Source organism: Mustela putorius, unplaced genomic scaffold, assembly GCF_011764305.1.
Source record: "Mustela putorius furo isolate JIRA1106 unplaced genomic scaffold, ASM1176430v1.1 tig00003942_pilon_pilon_pilon, whole genome shotgun sequence".
In the NCBI taxonomy this organism is placed as follows: Eukaryota; Metazoa; Chordata; class Mammalia; order Carnivora; family Mustelidae; genus Mustela; species Mustela putorius.
Genome location: NW_025422087.1, coordinates 1,482,978 through 1,498,466, shown reverse-complemented (window position 1 = coordinate 1,498,466; position 15,489 = coordinate 1,482,978). Strand labels below are relative to the sequence as shown.

General features: G+C 49.0%; 1 protein-coding gene, 1 long non-coding RNA gene and 1 other non-coding gene across 4 annotated transcripts in view; 2 read left to right on the top strand and 1 right to left on the bottom strand.

Annotated features, from left to right (window-relative positions):
• Positions 1 to 5,777, top strand: part of LOC123389044 (ligand of Numb protein X 2-like) — a 59,467-nt gene extending 53,690 nt beyond the window's left edge. The window contains 2 exon segments of the mRNA XM_045069671.1: positions 410 to 484; positions 5,637 to 5,777. Of these exon segments, the coding sequence (XP_044925606.1) occupies positions 410 to 484; positions 5,637 to 5,739 (178 nt within the window). The 3' untranslated portion in view covers positions 5,740 to 5,777.
• LOC123389058 lies at positions 5,634 to 5,797 on the bottom strand. Its single transcript, XR_006603596.1, has one exon. It is a non-coding gene; the product is annotated as a U1 spliceosomal RNA (small nuclear RNA).
• A 971-nt stretch (positions 5,798 to 6,768) lies between these two features.
• On the top strand, positions 6,769 to 10,320 carry LOC123389051. 2 transcript variants are annotated; one of them, XR_006603584.1, is made up of 4 exons: positions 6,769 to 6,985; positions 9,220 to 9,337; positions 9,753 to 9,810; positions 10,209 to 10,320. It is a non-coding gene; the product is annotated as an uncharacterized LOC123389051 (long non-coding RNA). The 2 variants fall into 2 exon arrangements; XR_006603583.1 differs by lacking the exon at positions 6,769 to 6,985 and adding an exon at positions 7,737 to 8,840.
• The last annotated feature ends 5,169 nt before the right edge of the window (positions 10,321 to 15,489 follow it).

Sequence of the window (15,489 nt, the reverse complement as noted above, 5' to 3'; positions counted from 1 at the left end):
TTTTTTTTTTCCTAAGAAACAGATCAAAGGAAAGAAAACCGCCAGCTTTCCTAGTCAGGTAGCTTGATTTCCCCGGTACTTTTTTTCTCTTCCATGAGATAACTGTATCACAACATTTGCGGGAGGCGGTGGGGGGGCGGTTTCTGGGAATACACCCACCATACATCATAGGATACTCTATGGAGCGGGAGTTCCTAAAGCCTCTGCCTGCCGTCCGCTCCCACCTGTCCAGGGCTGTATTCACACAGGCAGAGGGCTTTCGAGGAATTCAACCCAGGAAAATATGGGTCATTATCATTAAAGAGGTTGTTCCAAAACCTCATTGAGGCAATTTTTAACTTTGAACTTTTCCTAAACACTTACCAGGGGTGCTCCTAGAAAATAAAATTGTTTTCTTGCTCCCTTCTAGGAAACCAGCCTGGCAGCAGTGGCAAAGTCGGGGCAGGGGGGAAGAGGGAGAAGTCAAAAGGCAAAACGTGCACAGGTAACCTGGAAATTATCTGCCTCTGAAATATCCTGCCTTGTTTTATCCCATGTCATCTGTTTAACTCTCATGCCGCCCCTGCCAGATGATGCTAAGCTCTGGGGTTGGAGTGACAGCAAGCCGGTTATGAGGTCCCTGTTTTGGCAGCTGGAACCTGACTGGTGAGGGCTTAGTGGTGTTCCAGAAAGGCCAGTCCTATTACCAAGGCCCTTTATCTTAGCATTCACGTTCAAGGTGTCAAGAGCGTCATCCAGATTTGTGATTTCATTAACATCCGGGGTTTGACCATGACTCATTGTTGAGCGCATGGCAGTGGGCATCTGGCGAGTTGGAATTGAACGTGACTTATTGTTGAGGGCACAGCAGTGGGCATCTGGCTAGTTTCATAGCAGCCAAGTGAGCTTCCCTCGTCAATTAGGACTGTCTTGAAACCGGCCAGTCTTGACGGGGGCAATTAATTCCTGGTCCAGAAGCAGCCCAGCATCCACACAGCTGGCTAACAGTCTGGTACTTGCTGAATGAACCATGTACTTTCCGAACATCACCTAGCAAGTGCAGGGTTGTCTTCCTGGGAGTCCCCCAGCATTCAGAGATACGAAGAGAGCACATACAATGAGAAGGTCCTGGTGTAGGCAACAGGAAATCTCCAGGGAGAGGATACTTTACCCTGGTCAGTAAGCTAGTGTCCCAGTCGGAGGGCGGAGTGGAATGTGAGGAGGGGCAGTGAAGAGATAGGAGGATCCCAGTCTCAGGAGCGGGGGAGTCTGATCTCTGTCCACTGTACCCTCCCTGAGGACAGATACCAGGTGTATTGTGCTCACAGCTAGATTCTCAACACTTAGCCCATTGTAAGTGCTCATGAAATGCTTGTTGAGTGAATGAAGAGCTTAGAGAAGGACAAGGAAGCATCTGCGCCGGCATGATCAATGGGGAAAACAGCCAATATTCTCACAGAAGAAATGCTATGATACAGTGCAGCCCAACATTTCCACAAATTCCCTTCTAGGAGAAGAGAAAAGAAAATTCTTGCCCCGGGGGATCTGGAGTAAAGTCTTGGGACAATAAAGCACACTTAGCAATATACACTGATAGTCTGGTTTATGACATAAAGCCATCACCTGTTTGTCCTGAGGTCCTTTGCATGGACACCTCTTGACCTAGCTCCTGGACTGCCCCCATGGGAGAGACCTTTGGATAACCCTTACGTTCTGGGAGTCCTTTAAGTATCTGTAGAGGCTTCGAGGTCTATTCCTGAGGGATTGTGGCCCCGAGAGCCAGAGCTGTCTCCCCCACCCTCCATGTTCTTCTTTCCTGCTGAAGATCTTGGGATTACCTCTTCTCTCCAGAGATGTTGACCTCCTGCTTCAGAGGCATGGCCCCTACCTGGGGCAGCAACAAGAGGGATATCCCAACTCAGCACAGTGAGTCCAACAAGGGTACCAGGGATGCCCAATGACACTAGAAGAGGTCATTCAAGGGATGCAATCTGTGGAAATTAAGACAGCATCGGGAGGCATTTCTTAAGATGTGGACTTTCAAAATAGACTAACAGCAGTGTGAATTCTTCTTGGAAGCACTATAAAATGAAATGAGAATAGCCCCTCCTCTGCTTGGACCACATAAGCATGTGCTTATCTGTAAATGGAGGGTGAACCAAATGCTCTTGTCGGCCTTCTGAGAGTCCATGATTCTACAGCTCCGTGTTTATATGACACCTTTCAATATGTTATTGTGGCCCAGTTTCAAACAAGTCATCGTATATTCTTATTTTATAGCTGAGGAATATAGGCCACAGCATGTTGGACCATTTAGCCTTTGTCAGCTTTCTGTTATCCTCTGAGGAGATTCCAAAATCGGCGATGTTCTGGTTTCGGGCTTATAATTAGCTTCCAGAAAATGATGACAGATCATCCTGCTACATTAAAGCCCATCATTTTCCCCTAAAACCTGACACAAAGTCCCTACACCAGCAGCGATGACCCAGTTTATTTTTCTTATGTATGGAGTTCTGAGGCGTGAGAAGAACAGGCTGTAGTTAACAGGTGTCTGGAGCTCCTGCCCCTTGCTCTTTTCTAAAGAACACAGTTGCCTGTGGTGGGTGGGGGAGATGTCCCACCTGGCTGGAGCCTCAGCTCTTAGAGGTCACTAAACCTCAGCTTGCACCCCTGAATTCTGAGGGAGTTCAGAATTCACTATGGGTAGTTACTGGCTGCAAGTGTCTTAGGAGACCTGACAGGTCAGTACAGGAGCTTCCAGTGATTTCTCTCTTTGTCTTGGGTACTCTCCCTCGTTTCAAAATATTTAAGGCCATCTGAATGGCCCTGGATTTTCTGAGGGAACCCTTGGATTTGGAGTTATCTCATGCCCCAAAGTAGTCAAGACCATTCACTATTCACTGTAATCCCAATTCTGGCAATCCCTCCTTACAACACACACACACACACATAAACACACACGCACACACCACCACCACCACCACAACCACCAACTCCACATTCTCAAATTTTTTAGATCTTTTCAGAACCGGTGCAAGGCCTTGACTTCTGGCAAGCACCAGGTTCTCTCCAATGTTTCAAGTGCCACTCTTTAGCAAAAATCAATAGAGGTGTCATCATTGTTGGTGTCTTGGCTAGAGGAAGGGAGGGTCCATTTTGAAGATGGAGTTTGATCAATATAGTGATTATTTAAAAAGTTATGTATCTTTAAAATACTGTGAATTGTATTTTCAGTAGCCATTTTCCTATTGTATTTATTTAATATCGTATCAGGTAATATCATATCATATAAATAAACACAGAGGAAAAGAGCACAACCTGGTTTAAATCCTGATTCTGCCATTTAGAAGTCAGCTAACTTTAGATAAGTAACCTAACTTCCCTGGAGCCTCATTCTCCTCATCTGTAAAATTAGAAATAATTATATCCATCTTAAAGGGTGATAGTGAAGGTAAGAGCTAGCAAGTATAAAGCACCTAGATTTTTGGCTAGCCTGTGATGGGTGCCTACGACATGGCAGTGTGGGTATGGGCAGTCAGGTTGTTGCATGAGTGTCCTTTCGTGGCTACACCTCTCCCAATGGGTTAAGCTGCACCCACTGTCAATTTTCAGTTGCACTGGGGCCCCCAAGTTCCTCAGGAACCAGCAGTCCTCTGAATATCTGGCACCCAAGCTTGCTCTGCTTGGCACTGGAGTCCTTGAGAAAGGCTGCTGTCCATGTTCCCTCCCATGGCATTGGAATCCAACCTCTATGAAGGAACCCAACCCTATGGTCAAGTCCATTCTTAGCCCCCTGTCCAGCAGGCCTTCCTCTGAAGGATGCAGAGAGAACAGGGACCCACATAATCTTGCTCCCTCTTCTGCCTCTGATTCCAAAGCACCTCAACTAGGTGTGACTGGGTTTGTTGATCTTCGCCCGTGAATAGTTGTAGCATTATTAATACTAGTTGAAGTATCTAATTACTTCTGAGGCTATGTGAACTAGAATTGCATCTCCTCATTTGGAATAGATATATGCCTTTAACAGTGACATGTAAAGTGAATTTTGGAGTGTCACATCTTATTTTTTCCATTGATTTGCATCATTAAATAGAAATGTGTTTCTTTGGGAAAAACTGGATTTTAATAAAATTTCATGAAGAAATATAGGAACCACACATATTACAAAAGTATTTCTATAAAATCCTAATAATGATACTGAAAATCACTTACACAATACAAACAAAAACCTCTGAGTGTATTTTCATGTTTAACACAATTGCCTAATATTCTACGAAAGGAAAAACAATGATCATTGCAAAGAACATTCTGGAATAGAAAGTCAATTTTATAAATTCATTTCTCATCCACATAGCTGCATCAGGTGCTATTTTTTCTCTCTGTTGCTCAGATCTTAGAACTCTGAGAAGGCAATCTGTGACATAATTGCCTTTGATTTTCTTAAAACATTGGGCTTGATTAAATCTGAAAGGTGAAACAAAACTATAGATGTGACCAAGAGCATCCTATCAGTCAAGATAGACTAGGTTTTGTGGTGACAACAAACAGTTCCAACAAAAGTTTCTTTCTTTCTTTCTTTCGTCTTTCTTCTTTTTTTTAATATTTTATTTATTTGTCAGAGAGAGAGAAAGAAAAAACACAAGTAGGGGGAATAGCAGGCAGAGGGAGAAGCAGGCTCCCCACTGAGCAAGGAGCCCAGTGCAGAACTCAATCCCAGGACCCTGGAATCATGACGTGAGCCGAAGGCAGTGGCTTAACTGACTGAGCCACCCAAGTGTCCCCAAAAGTTTATTTCTTGGTCTTACTACATGTCCATTGCAAAATGACAGGGAATTCTGTTCATTAAAGCCACTGAGGAACACAGGCTAGAAAGCTTCACTTACCTTCCATGTTCCCTGTCACTAAAGAGGGAAAATGAGATCTCTAAAGGCTCGCACTAACAATTAAATGCTCAGCCATAAGAAACATAAAATTTCTACTCGTCACTCATTGCTAGAACTAGTTCCATGGCCCGATCCGTCCAAACAAAGTCAGATATACAGTCCATATCCTGTGTATAGATAGAGAGAAAGTATTTGAGGAATAGTGTTAATGTACACAGAAGGCATTTGCTGATGCATATTCAGCAAGGAAAGAGGCTGTGTGGAAAGCAAATTGCTAGAACCCATCCCGAAGAAGGTCAGCAAACCAAGTTAAGAAAGTCTCCAGGAGATGTATGTTAAACCAGTTCTCTAATTTGTGAGGGGCATGGAAATTTTTTTCCCTAACAAACAGACACTGAGAAAAATCTTGTTAGATTTTCTTTTTTTTTTTTTTTTTTTTTTTTTTTTTTTATGTGTTGTATGGGGGCACCTGGGCAGCTCTGTTGATTAAGCACCAACTCTTGGTTTTGGCTAAGGTCATGATTGGGTGGTGAGATTAAGCTTTATGTAGGGTTCCCTGCTTAGCATGGGGTCTGTTTAGGTGTCTGTTCCTCTCCCTCTGCCTCTGCCCCTCCTCCAACTCATGCACGTGCACATCCTCTCTCTCCTAAAATGAAGAAAAGAAAATCTTTTGAAAAATGTGGTTTTTTTTCCATTTTTTTGAGATTTTGTACATCTGCATTTTCATGTAAAATTGGCAATTTTATTTTATTTTATTTTATTTTTTTTTTTCAGGGAAAAGCGCGAACGCAGTCCCCCACTACCACAAATTATGCAGTCGAGTTTCCCACATTTGGGGAAATCGCAGGGGTCAGCACATCCGGAGTGCAATGGATAAGCCTCGCCCTGGGAAAACCACCTTCGTGATCATGGTATCTCCCCTGTAAAATTGGCAATTTTAAATGTTGGGAAGTAGTTAACATAAAGTATGTTGAAGGCACAGAAAGGGGTCTATGCACTGAGACCCAGCACCTCATTGGTAAACTCTGGCCTGCACAGAGTGATGAAGAAGAGCAGAGTAACAAGTCTCGTTACACACCAGCTAAGGTTGGATAACAAAAATGTTTAGTGCAGCCAGTCAGTTTGGTCCCAAAGAGCAGTATGGGACTGGAGGAAAGGAAAGAGATCACCCTAACCAACCTGGAGGTTTTGTTCTGTGGGTCTGGCAGGCAGTCAAGAGATGGGAAAGAAATCTGTGTATGAAAAGAAGGACATTCATGAACCTGCTGTTGGCAAGCTGACATAGCCTGGACATGCACTCTTTTCTCTTCCAAGGATAAGTTTATAGAAAGAACAAATAATAGATAAACTAACAGAGATGCCAGAATGGGACAAGGGAGGCCCCTAGGGTACAAAATTTAAGGAGGCACTCGCTCAGGGTCATGAAGGTTCATGGATGAGGCTTGCGCAAACCTAGGCGTGAGTGTCTCCTGACATCGTGTGCTCTGGGGGCATCAATTGCCTCACCTTCGTGCTGCTTCACGAGTTTACACTACATCAGAAACAACTGTTTATTCTTTTCCCAGATGATACGGCTATGTTTTGGGAATAGCAAATCTTAGTGAAAAATAGTAATGAGAAAGCAGTAAAAAAAAAAAAAACAATTTGGACACTAATGGCCCATTTTGTGATGACAAATTGGCAACCATTTGCTCCAATGAATCAATTTTTATTTGCATTTATACATTTTCGATTACACTTCGATTACACTTCCAAACTCTGTGATACGATTTCACTTTCTTGGTTTATATATTTATTCATTCAAAGGTATTTATTGAGTTCCTACCTCATGTGTCATTGTGCTAGGCAATTGATTATATATTGGTGAATAAAAACAGAAAAGGTGACTGCCCTTTTGGTTGAGTTGATAAGTGAGACAGAAAGAGACACTTAATATGTACATAAGAAAATTAATAAGTACTTTTCACTGTGGCAAGGACAATAACAGAAACAAACACGATGCAGGAATGTCGACTATTACTGGTTCATGTTCGAGAACACAGTCAAGGATCACCTCCAAGACCTTTGGCGATGCAGCGTGGTTGAGGAGGATTCCTGCCAGAAGTCCTAAGACATTTGAGAAAGTAAATTATATAACACCCTTTCTTTAAATATTAAAACTAAAATTGAAATAATTCATGCATGCTTTAAATAATAGGAAGACATTTTGTCAAGTATGTATTATAAAAACAAAGCACATTTGGTCATACCACAGAGATACTACTAATAAAGTTCTTTCTTTCTTTCTTTCTTTCTTTCTTTCTTTCTTTCTTTCTTCTTTCTTTCTTTCTTTCTCATTTTGCCACACACTTTAGTAAAATTCATATTACTCCTTGACTACTCTCTCGCTGCTCTTGGCTTTCTTCTTTCTCTTCCTTCTCCTACTCTTTTTAAAAATTCATGCATATTTAGGATTGATCTAATTTTAATTTCTTCTGACTTAAGGCTACTCTTGGAGGGGAGCCTGGGTGGCTCAGTTGTTGAGTTTCAGCTCAGGTCTTGATCTTTTGAGTCCTGGGATCCTGCCCTGAGTTGGACTCTGTGCTCAGCAGGGGGTCTGCTTGAAGATTCTCTGCCGCTGGGGCGCCTGGGTGGCTCAGTGGGTTAGGCCGCTGCCTTCGGCTCGGGTCATGATCTCAGGGTCCTGGGATCGAGTCCCGCGTCGGGCTCTCTGCTCAGCGGGGAGCCTGCTTCCTCCGCTCTCTCTCTGCCTGCCTCTCTGCCTGCTTGTGATCTCTCTCTGTCAAATAAATAAATAAAATCTTAAAAAGATAAAGAAATAAAAAAGATTCTCTGCCTCTGCCCAACCACACCCCCCCACACATTCTCTTTCAAATAAGAATTCTTTAAAAGGAGATGAAAGTAAGAAAAACCTGAAAAAAATAAACAAAAGCCTACAAAATAAAAATACAAAGAATGCTACCTAGTGATTTCCCTGAGCTCTGCAGCTTTGCAGCCCTCTCTGATCAGTGAACTTGAGAGGGGTGAGCTGTTCGTGATGGCCTTCTAGGGGAGGGGCTCTTGCCCTGATCCTCAGGTGGACTTCCCCTGGTGCGACTGCAGCTGGCCCAAGCAGCAGAGACGGGCCCTGGGTTCCAGCAAGTGCCGCTGTTTTACTCCCTGAAGGCTTGCAGCACCAATGGCTGAGGTGACTGTCACCGCACCCTGCTCCCTACCGTGGAGCTGAAAATTCACACCCAGCTCTTCAGTGAGCCCGCACAGAAAAAAACATTCCACCGGTCTTATCTCCTCGGATTCTGTCAGAACTCTGCGTTCACCCTGCCAGGGACGAGGCATTTTTATCGTAGGCACGTGACTGAGTTCCAGTTCCAATTGTTTTGTTTTGTTTTATTTTTAAAGATTTTATTTATTTGAGTGAGGGAGTGCATGAGAGCGGAGAAGGTCAGAGGGAGAAGCAGACTCCCCATGGAGCTGAAGCCCTATGTGGGATTCGATCCCAGGAATCCGGGATCATGACCTGAGCTGAAAGCAGTTGCTTAACCAGCAGAGCCACCCAGGAGGTGGGAACCACCCACTCCAGGTTCTATGGATTCCAGTGACACAGACCAACACCAGACCTGCGAGGTGTCAGAGGTCTCACCAAGCTCCTGCTTCTTCTGGACCTCTCCCAGGAAAGTGATCACCCAACTATGCTGTGATTCGGAGTACAGGGCTTTACAGAGTAGAAAGCCAGGACATAGCTTCATGGTTTTCAGCCATTTTCCCTAACTGATGTCTGGGATCTCTGAAGCATTCGGGCCCCACCTGGTCTTCTGGGGACCACCGGGATCCTGAGATCATGCTGTCACCCCTGGGATATCACCCCACTTCACCCCTTGAACACTTTTAAGCCAGGATTGTCCCAGACAGGGGTAGACACCTAAGTGTTTCAATCATGCACCTGGCTGTCGATGGAAACTTTGCAGTAGGCTCCTTCAGGTAGGTGCCTCCCCTTGGATGTATCCATAGCCCTATCATCCGCATAACTTGTTCCCACCCAAGGGCCAAGGGCCAAGGGCCAAGGTCAGTCCCTTACTAAGGGATTTCATTGAAAATTCGAAGCCTAAGTTCTTGAGAAGCTACTACCCAGCCCTTTGTAGGTGGGGCTGTCGTCTTCTGGGACTCCAGAATATGAGCACTGATGAACACATGTGTGCACACAGGAGCGAGTGTGCTTGTGCACACAAACACACACACACCCCCAGGAGGGACTGTGGGGTGGGATCTGATTAGTAGCAGATTCCAAGAAGTTGATAGGAGGGAGGAAATTGGGTGGGAGGTATTTCCTACCTGTGACAGCACTCCTCTAACATCATAGCTATTATCCAACCTATGCCTGTGGACATCTGATAGAAAGACATGCTGGAATCATCCGTATTTTGCAGAGAAGGGACCATCCCTGTCAGGCACAACGGCTTATCTAAGGTCCAAACCAGGTAAGTATAGAGACTTGTGTCTGAAACCAGGTGTGTTTGCAAGCTGGGGACCTAGCTTCTCCCAGACCTTCCCTGGGGGCCTGTTCCGAGGGGTGTGTTGGGGTCACTGTGTACAGATAAGATGTGGCCTTGCATGCAGAAGGGGGATGAGGAGATGGCAGACCGGAGCACTATTCATGTAGGGGTCCAACCAGGAGTGGGCCCCGGTAGGGGATCACAGGCAGTGATGTCACTGCCTGGATCACAAAGGCCCACAGCTTGTAACCCCTGCAACCAGGACCCACACTCTAGTCCGGTATCAGGGCTATTTGGACAGAAACGTCTGACACAGAAAGATGTTTTCGTCGTGTCTACGTACATCCCGGGGCTCTGGGTACCAGAACCCCCAGGAAAATGTCTTGTTCCCTTGCTGCAGAAGTTGGCTGAAACCACCCCCGCGATGCCTCAGGATGTTTCGAGGGAGACACCATAAGGTACTTACTACTGAGGAGACTAGGCGATGCCCACCCCTCTGAACCGTCCTAGGGAAGCCCCATTCCTTCCTCTGGACTTTGAGGGGAGGAGGGATATGTAGGGGTTCCCGCCCATGGGCTGGAGGAGGGTGAGCACAGTGGATACCCTGGTGATCCCTTCTTGTTCACACCAATGTCATGGTGGGCTGGGTGCACCGGGGATTCCTGAGGTGCCTCTTAGCTGTGCCAGAGCACATCCAAGGCCCTGAAGCTGGGCCACGTTTCTCTCCTTGGGGGAGGGCTCTGCCACCTGGGCTGTGGTGTGTCTGGAATGGAGCGCCCTGGGTCTAAAGACTAGCAAACGCCTCCAGACAGGGCTCTAAGGTCTCCTGCCTGGCTGCCGGGCACTGTCTTTACAGAACGCTCCAGAGGACATGGTGCAGGAGATGAATGTTGACATCCGCTGCTCTCCTTCCCCAAAAGACAAGAAGCCGCACAGGGCCAACAGAGTCTGGCGCTGGCTCTCAGGGGTGAGTGCAGGTGCTGGGGAGACCCAACCCCTGGGGCGCCCATGCCGCACCAAGGGCCCCACTTCCGAGAAGCCAGCCTGGCCTCCTAGAGTCCTGTACTCCCGTGAATCTGCATCCCATCTCTTCCCCAAACTGGCCCTCATGGTCCTGCCCACGCCTTGGACAGAAGCACTGCCATTGTCCACATACTTATAGGAGTATCATTAAAGAGACTTTAGACCAGGTCTCATCCCGTTGATCTAGACTCCTTTTGCCCTGGCCTAGGCATTTTCCTAACTCATGCTCCCAGGTGTCTCCATTGGCCCAACATTCCTTCCTCAGGTTATACAAATCTTGCAAATGATCATTTGCAAGAGTGAGTTGGGAGATTCTGATCCAAAGGGACATGGGGCCCATGGTACTCTGTCTCTTGCTCTGTGCTTTTGTTTTGATGGAACACATCTTTGGGGCTTCTAGGGTGAGGAACAGGGGCCTCACTGCCCTGCACGGCAGTCCAGAAGGCCAGTCATTTATCACCGGCATCTAGCCCTTTACAGGGGCAGGACTGGATATAATCCCCTTCTGTGGCTAATGAACAGTGCTGCATCCTACAGCCTCCGTGCCCTCCTATCCTAAGCCCTCTCACCTAAAACGTCTGTGTTCTCATCTCAAGAATGAGATATGTTGGGTGCCGGGGTGGCTCAGGGGGTTCAGCCTCTGCCTGCAGCTCAGGTCATGGTCTCACGATCCTGGGATCGAGGCCCACGTTGTGGGGGGGGGTCTCTGTTCAGCGGGGAGTCTGCTTCCCCCTCTCTGTCTGGCTGCCTCTCTGCCTACTTGTGACCTCTCTCTCTCTGTCAAAAAAATAAATAAAAAATCTTTCAAAAAAATAAAAACAATGGGGCTATGTCATCAGAAATCACAGGATCCATGCCACTCATGCAGGGACGTGCTACCAATACTCCGCTCACAAAAGGACCTGAGATACTAGCAAGTTCAGACATCATTTTCTTCAATTCTTTGTATGGATACCAAGAACATTTTCTCTTTTCCTTTAAGGTTTCTTTCTTTCTTTCTTTCTTTCTTTCTTTTTTTTTTTTCATTTTATTTCTTTATTTGACAGACAGTGATCACAAGTAGGCAGAGAGGCAGGCTGAGACAGAGAGGGGAAGTAGGCTCCCCACCGAGTAGAGAGCCCGTTGCGGGGCTCGATCCCAGGACCCTGAGATCATGACCTAAGCCAAAGGCAGAGGCTTTAACCCATTGAGCCACCCAGACACCCCTTCCTTAAAGGGTTCTTAATTGATTGGTTGATTGATGGATTGAGAGGGAGGCAGGGGGAGAGTGGGGAGAAGCAGAGGGAGAGACAGAATCCTCAAGCAGACACTGCCCTATGGACACAGCCCTACGAGGAACGCAGCCTCAGGACAGGGAGAGCATGACCTGAAGCAAAACCAAGAGTCTTAGGCTGAACCCAATGAGACACTGAGTCACCCGATTCTTTTTCAGACTCTGGGCTCTCTTGTCCCACCTCTTGTAGAAGTTCCTGAGATCTGGGGGCTCATTCTGCCCTCCAAGCCCCAACCCTCCTGGTGGCCACAGCACTGACTCATGTCTCCTCTGATTCACCTCAGGGGGAAAATGGCTCAACCAGGAAGAGGAATAAGACCTTGATACTATGGAACACTCGTGCCAGTTCATTGGAGGCCATAATAGATTACCTGGTGACTGCCGTCCTAAAAGAAGATCTAAACTATGTTCACATGTTTCTCGAAATACATCGCACCCTTGCTACCACCCAGGAGGTGCTGGGCCTCCTCTTTGCAAGGTGAGCACCCTCCCCTGCCCCTAACTGCTCCGTGGGATTTGGCCAATGCCTGGTTGTGAGACTTGGCAGGACCCCAAGCTTCCCCAAGCTTCCCTTGCTCCTAACTGGGGCAGAGGTATTATAGGGATTCAGTGGGGTCTTGTAGGGAAAGAACACTTGGTAGCCTGCGCCAGTGGAGAAGTCTGTTGTTGGGCCTGTGGGCATGCTCTTTGAACATTCCCGTGCCCCTCATGATGAAACCTCTGCCTCATTCCTGACTCTCACTGTGATCTTGAGCTGGGCTCCTTTGCCACTGAAAGGGAGATCTGAGATTCCTTCTGGGGACTGTGTGTGGGTGAATCCAGAGCAGGCAACCCTGAGGGTGAGCAGGGGCCAGGGCAACTCAGATGTCGGTGATGGGCTGGTTGGGGCCCTTTCATTCAGCAAGCATTCAGGAAGCCCCAGTAGGTGGAGGCGATTGTCTCGGAGCTGAATGGGATCCCTGCACAGAACAGAGAGCACCCCAGGGCTGCAGGCTAGTCGAGGGTCAGGCGGTGAGAGAGCCAACATCCACAGACATCTCATGTGATGCCCCCTGGCCTCCTCTAGATTCGGATGTGTTTACTCCACGTATGACGAGGTCGGCGGACCCCAGGACCAGCGCAACATGTGAGTAAGCTTTGGCTGCTCCAGGAGGGCCTTCCCTCTCCAGCAGGGCAGTAAGGGTACTGTGAGTTCGAGGGGCTACTGGACCTTCACGCACACCTCTGTGATTCCTGCTTTACGGTAAAGGTCTGAGAGCTTCTACTGGAAAACTGGGAAGGTGCCCTGGGGAGCTGGGGTAGGTGTGTGAGCAGAGGGGCATGGAGGACAGCTTCAACCCCTGAGTGGGTCATGCTCCATCCCTGCCCCCTCCCAGCCCTCTCTCTGCCCCAATTCTGGGACCCAGAACGCAGGATTTAGGAAGCATCGCACAGCAGTCTGTTGGCACCTGCACTCGGTGCTCAGAGGGGGCTCAGGGAGAGTGGTGACCCAGTAGAGCCCAGGGAGCAGCAGGCATCCCACACCCTGTGGGAGGTGAGTGTCAGTGGAAACAGACCCACTCTCATGGCACCTAGTGACTGGGCAGAGGAGGTAACGGTGGAGGTATGGGGAGGGTCCTGGGAAGGCTTGGCTAGAGACAGAGTCCCTTTGTTCCCTCCTCGGTTGGATCTTCACGGAGCAGAGGCGAGTGCAGTGAGGGTAATTAAGAGGCCAGACACCACCCCTCCCTGGACACATGCAGTTGAATTCAAATGGCTCATGGGCAAGGAGACAGACTGAGGAGTGTGTCCAGCTCCCCTAAAAAGTCCAGAAATGCTCCCCCCATTGACCAAGGACTCCCACTCCCAGAGGCTTTTGGCCAGCCTGCCGTGTGGGAGCAGGCCTGTCTCAGGCGGGACTGACTGCCAGGGCGCAGGTGGACAAGGAGTCCGACTGGTCTCGGACAGGAGCTGGAAGCCCAGGGGCCCAGGTTCCCACAGGGGTTCCCTGGGATATTGGTTTGGATGCATACCCTGTCCTCTGACTTCTCTGCCTCTATGTCTGTCCCCAGGGCCGTCTATGCCATCCTGGATATGTGGGTGGAAAGGTATCCAGGGGATTTTGTGCAGCCTCCAGAGTATCCCAACTTGCATGCTCTACTGGCCTACCTGCAGGTCAATGCGCCTGGCTCGGACCTGCTGCGCCGTGCCCAGCTTCTGCTGCCAGAAAGGCAGCGCGCTGAGACCACAGAACCAGAGGCTGGGGGTGAGGAGGACTGGGGTTAACTGATGTGGGCCTGAGGAGGAGGCAGGGTGGGCCACCCTGAGGAAGCCTCCATAGATTGTAGTTGGGCCGAGAGGAGTGAGTTATCTCAGATCCCTGTCCCCATGGGCTTCTGTTGGGGACACCTTCCAGGGGCTGGGTCTTGAACACAGGCCACGCTGAGTGGTAGGGAAAGGGAAAGGCGAGAGGGAAGTCAACCAAGCTGATGATGCTTTCTCTTCTTGGAGCTACATCACCGGCCCCGGAGCCAGATCAGGATGTGTCTCGGGAAGTTGTTCCAGCAGCCACTCTGGCACCCGCTGCACCTCTGGGGCCTGAGCTGGTCCCCGCCATCCCTGCTGCGGCTGCTCACTATGGGATAGGAAGACCAGTGCCCCCCCCTGACCCGTTGGGGCCAGGGCAGATGGTCGTCAGGGCCCTCGTTCACTTCTCTGCCACGGAAGAGCCACCAGGCCTTTTGACTTTCCTGGATGACCAGCAGGGTCCTGCCCCCGAGCTGCCGCCCCCTGCCTCCGTGGAGCAAGCAGGCTCGGCCCCCGAGCTGCCGCCCCCTGCCTCCGTGGAGCAAGCAGGCTCGGTCCCCGAGCTGCCGCCACCTGCCTCCGTGGAGCAAGCAGTCTCGGTCCCCGAGCTGCCGCCACCTTCCTCCGTGGAGCAAGCAGGCTCGGTCCCCGAGCTGCCGCCACCTGCCTCCGTGGAGCAAGCAGTCTCGGTCCCCGAGCTGCCGCCACCTTCCTCCGTGGAGCAAGCAGGCTCGGTCCCCGAGCTGCCGCCACCTGCCTCCGTGGAGCAAGCAGTCTCGGTCCCCGAGCTGCCGCCACCTTCCTCCGTGGAGCAAGCAGGCTCGGTCCCCGAGCTGCCGCCACCTGCCTCCGTGGAGCAAGCAGTCTCGGTCCCCGAGCTGCCGCCCCCTGCCTCCGTGGAGCAAGCAGGCTCGGTCCCCGAGCTGCCGCCCCCTGCCTCCGTGGAGCAAGCAGGCTCGGTCCCCGAGCTGCCGCCCCCTGCCTCCGTGGAGCAAGCATGCTTCGCTCCCGAGGAGCACCTCGTGCTTGCTACAACCAGAAAGCGTGTCTTTCCCATCCCCCTTATTGCTTTTTTTGTATTTCTTCTCTTTTGTGTGTATGTATATAATTACATACTAGATTTAATTAAAGACAGTAGAACTTGAGTTTACATAACATTTTACTTGCATTCTTTGCAGTGGGATATGGAGGTTTCATTAGGTCCATTCAGGGTGTTGCACAACCATGTCATTCTACGACGTTTCTGTCACAGAGACACCCGCGCTCCTCATCGCTCACTGCTCTGTCCCTCGCCCAGTCCCTGCAACCGCTGCTCTGCTCTCTGTCTCGGCCACTTCACCTCCACTTGGATTTTCCTCTGCCTGGAATCCTACAGTATGGCCTTCTGTGTGTGTCTGCAGAACAGAAGTGTGATTCCCCTCTTTTCAAACTTTGTTATACAAATAACATTTTATTACATAGGAATGTTCCTGAAAGAACAGAGACCACGGGAAGCCCCCACATGAACTATTTTCATTCTGAGCTAGGTTTCCCATTTAGAAGCATGCCTTGAAAA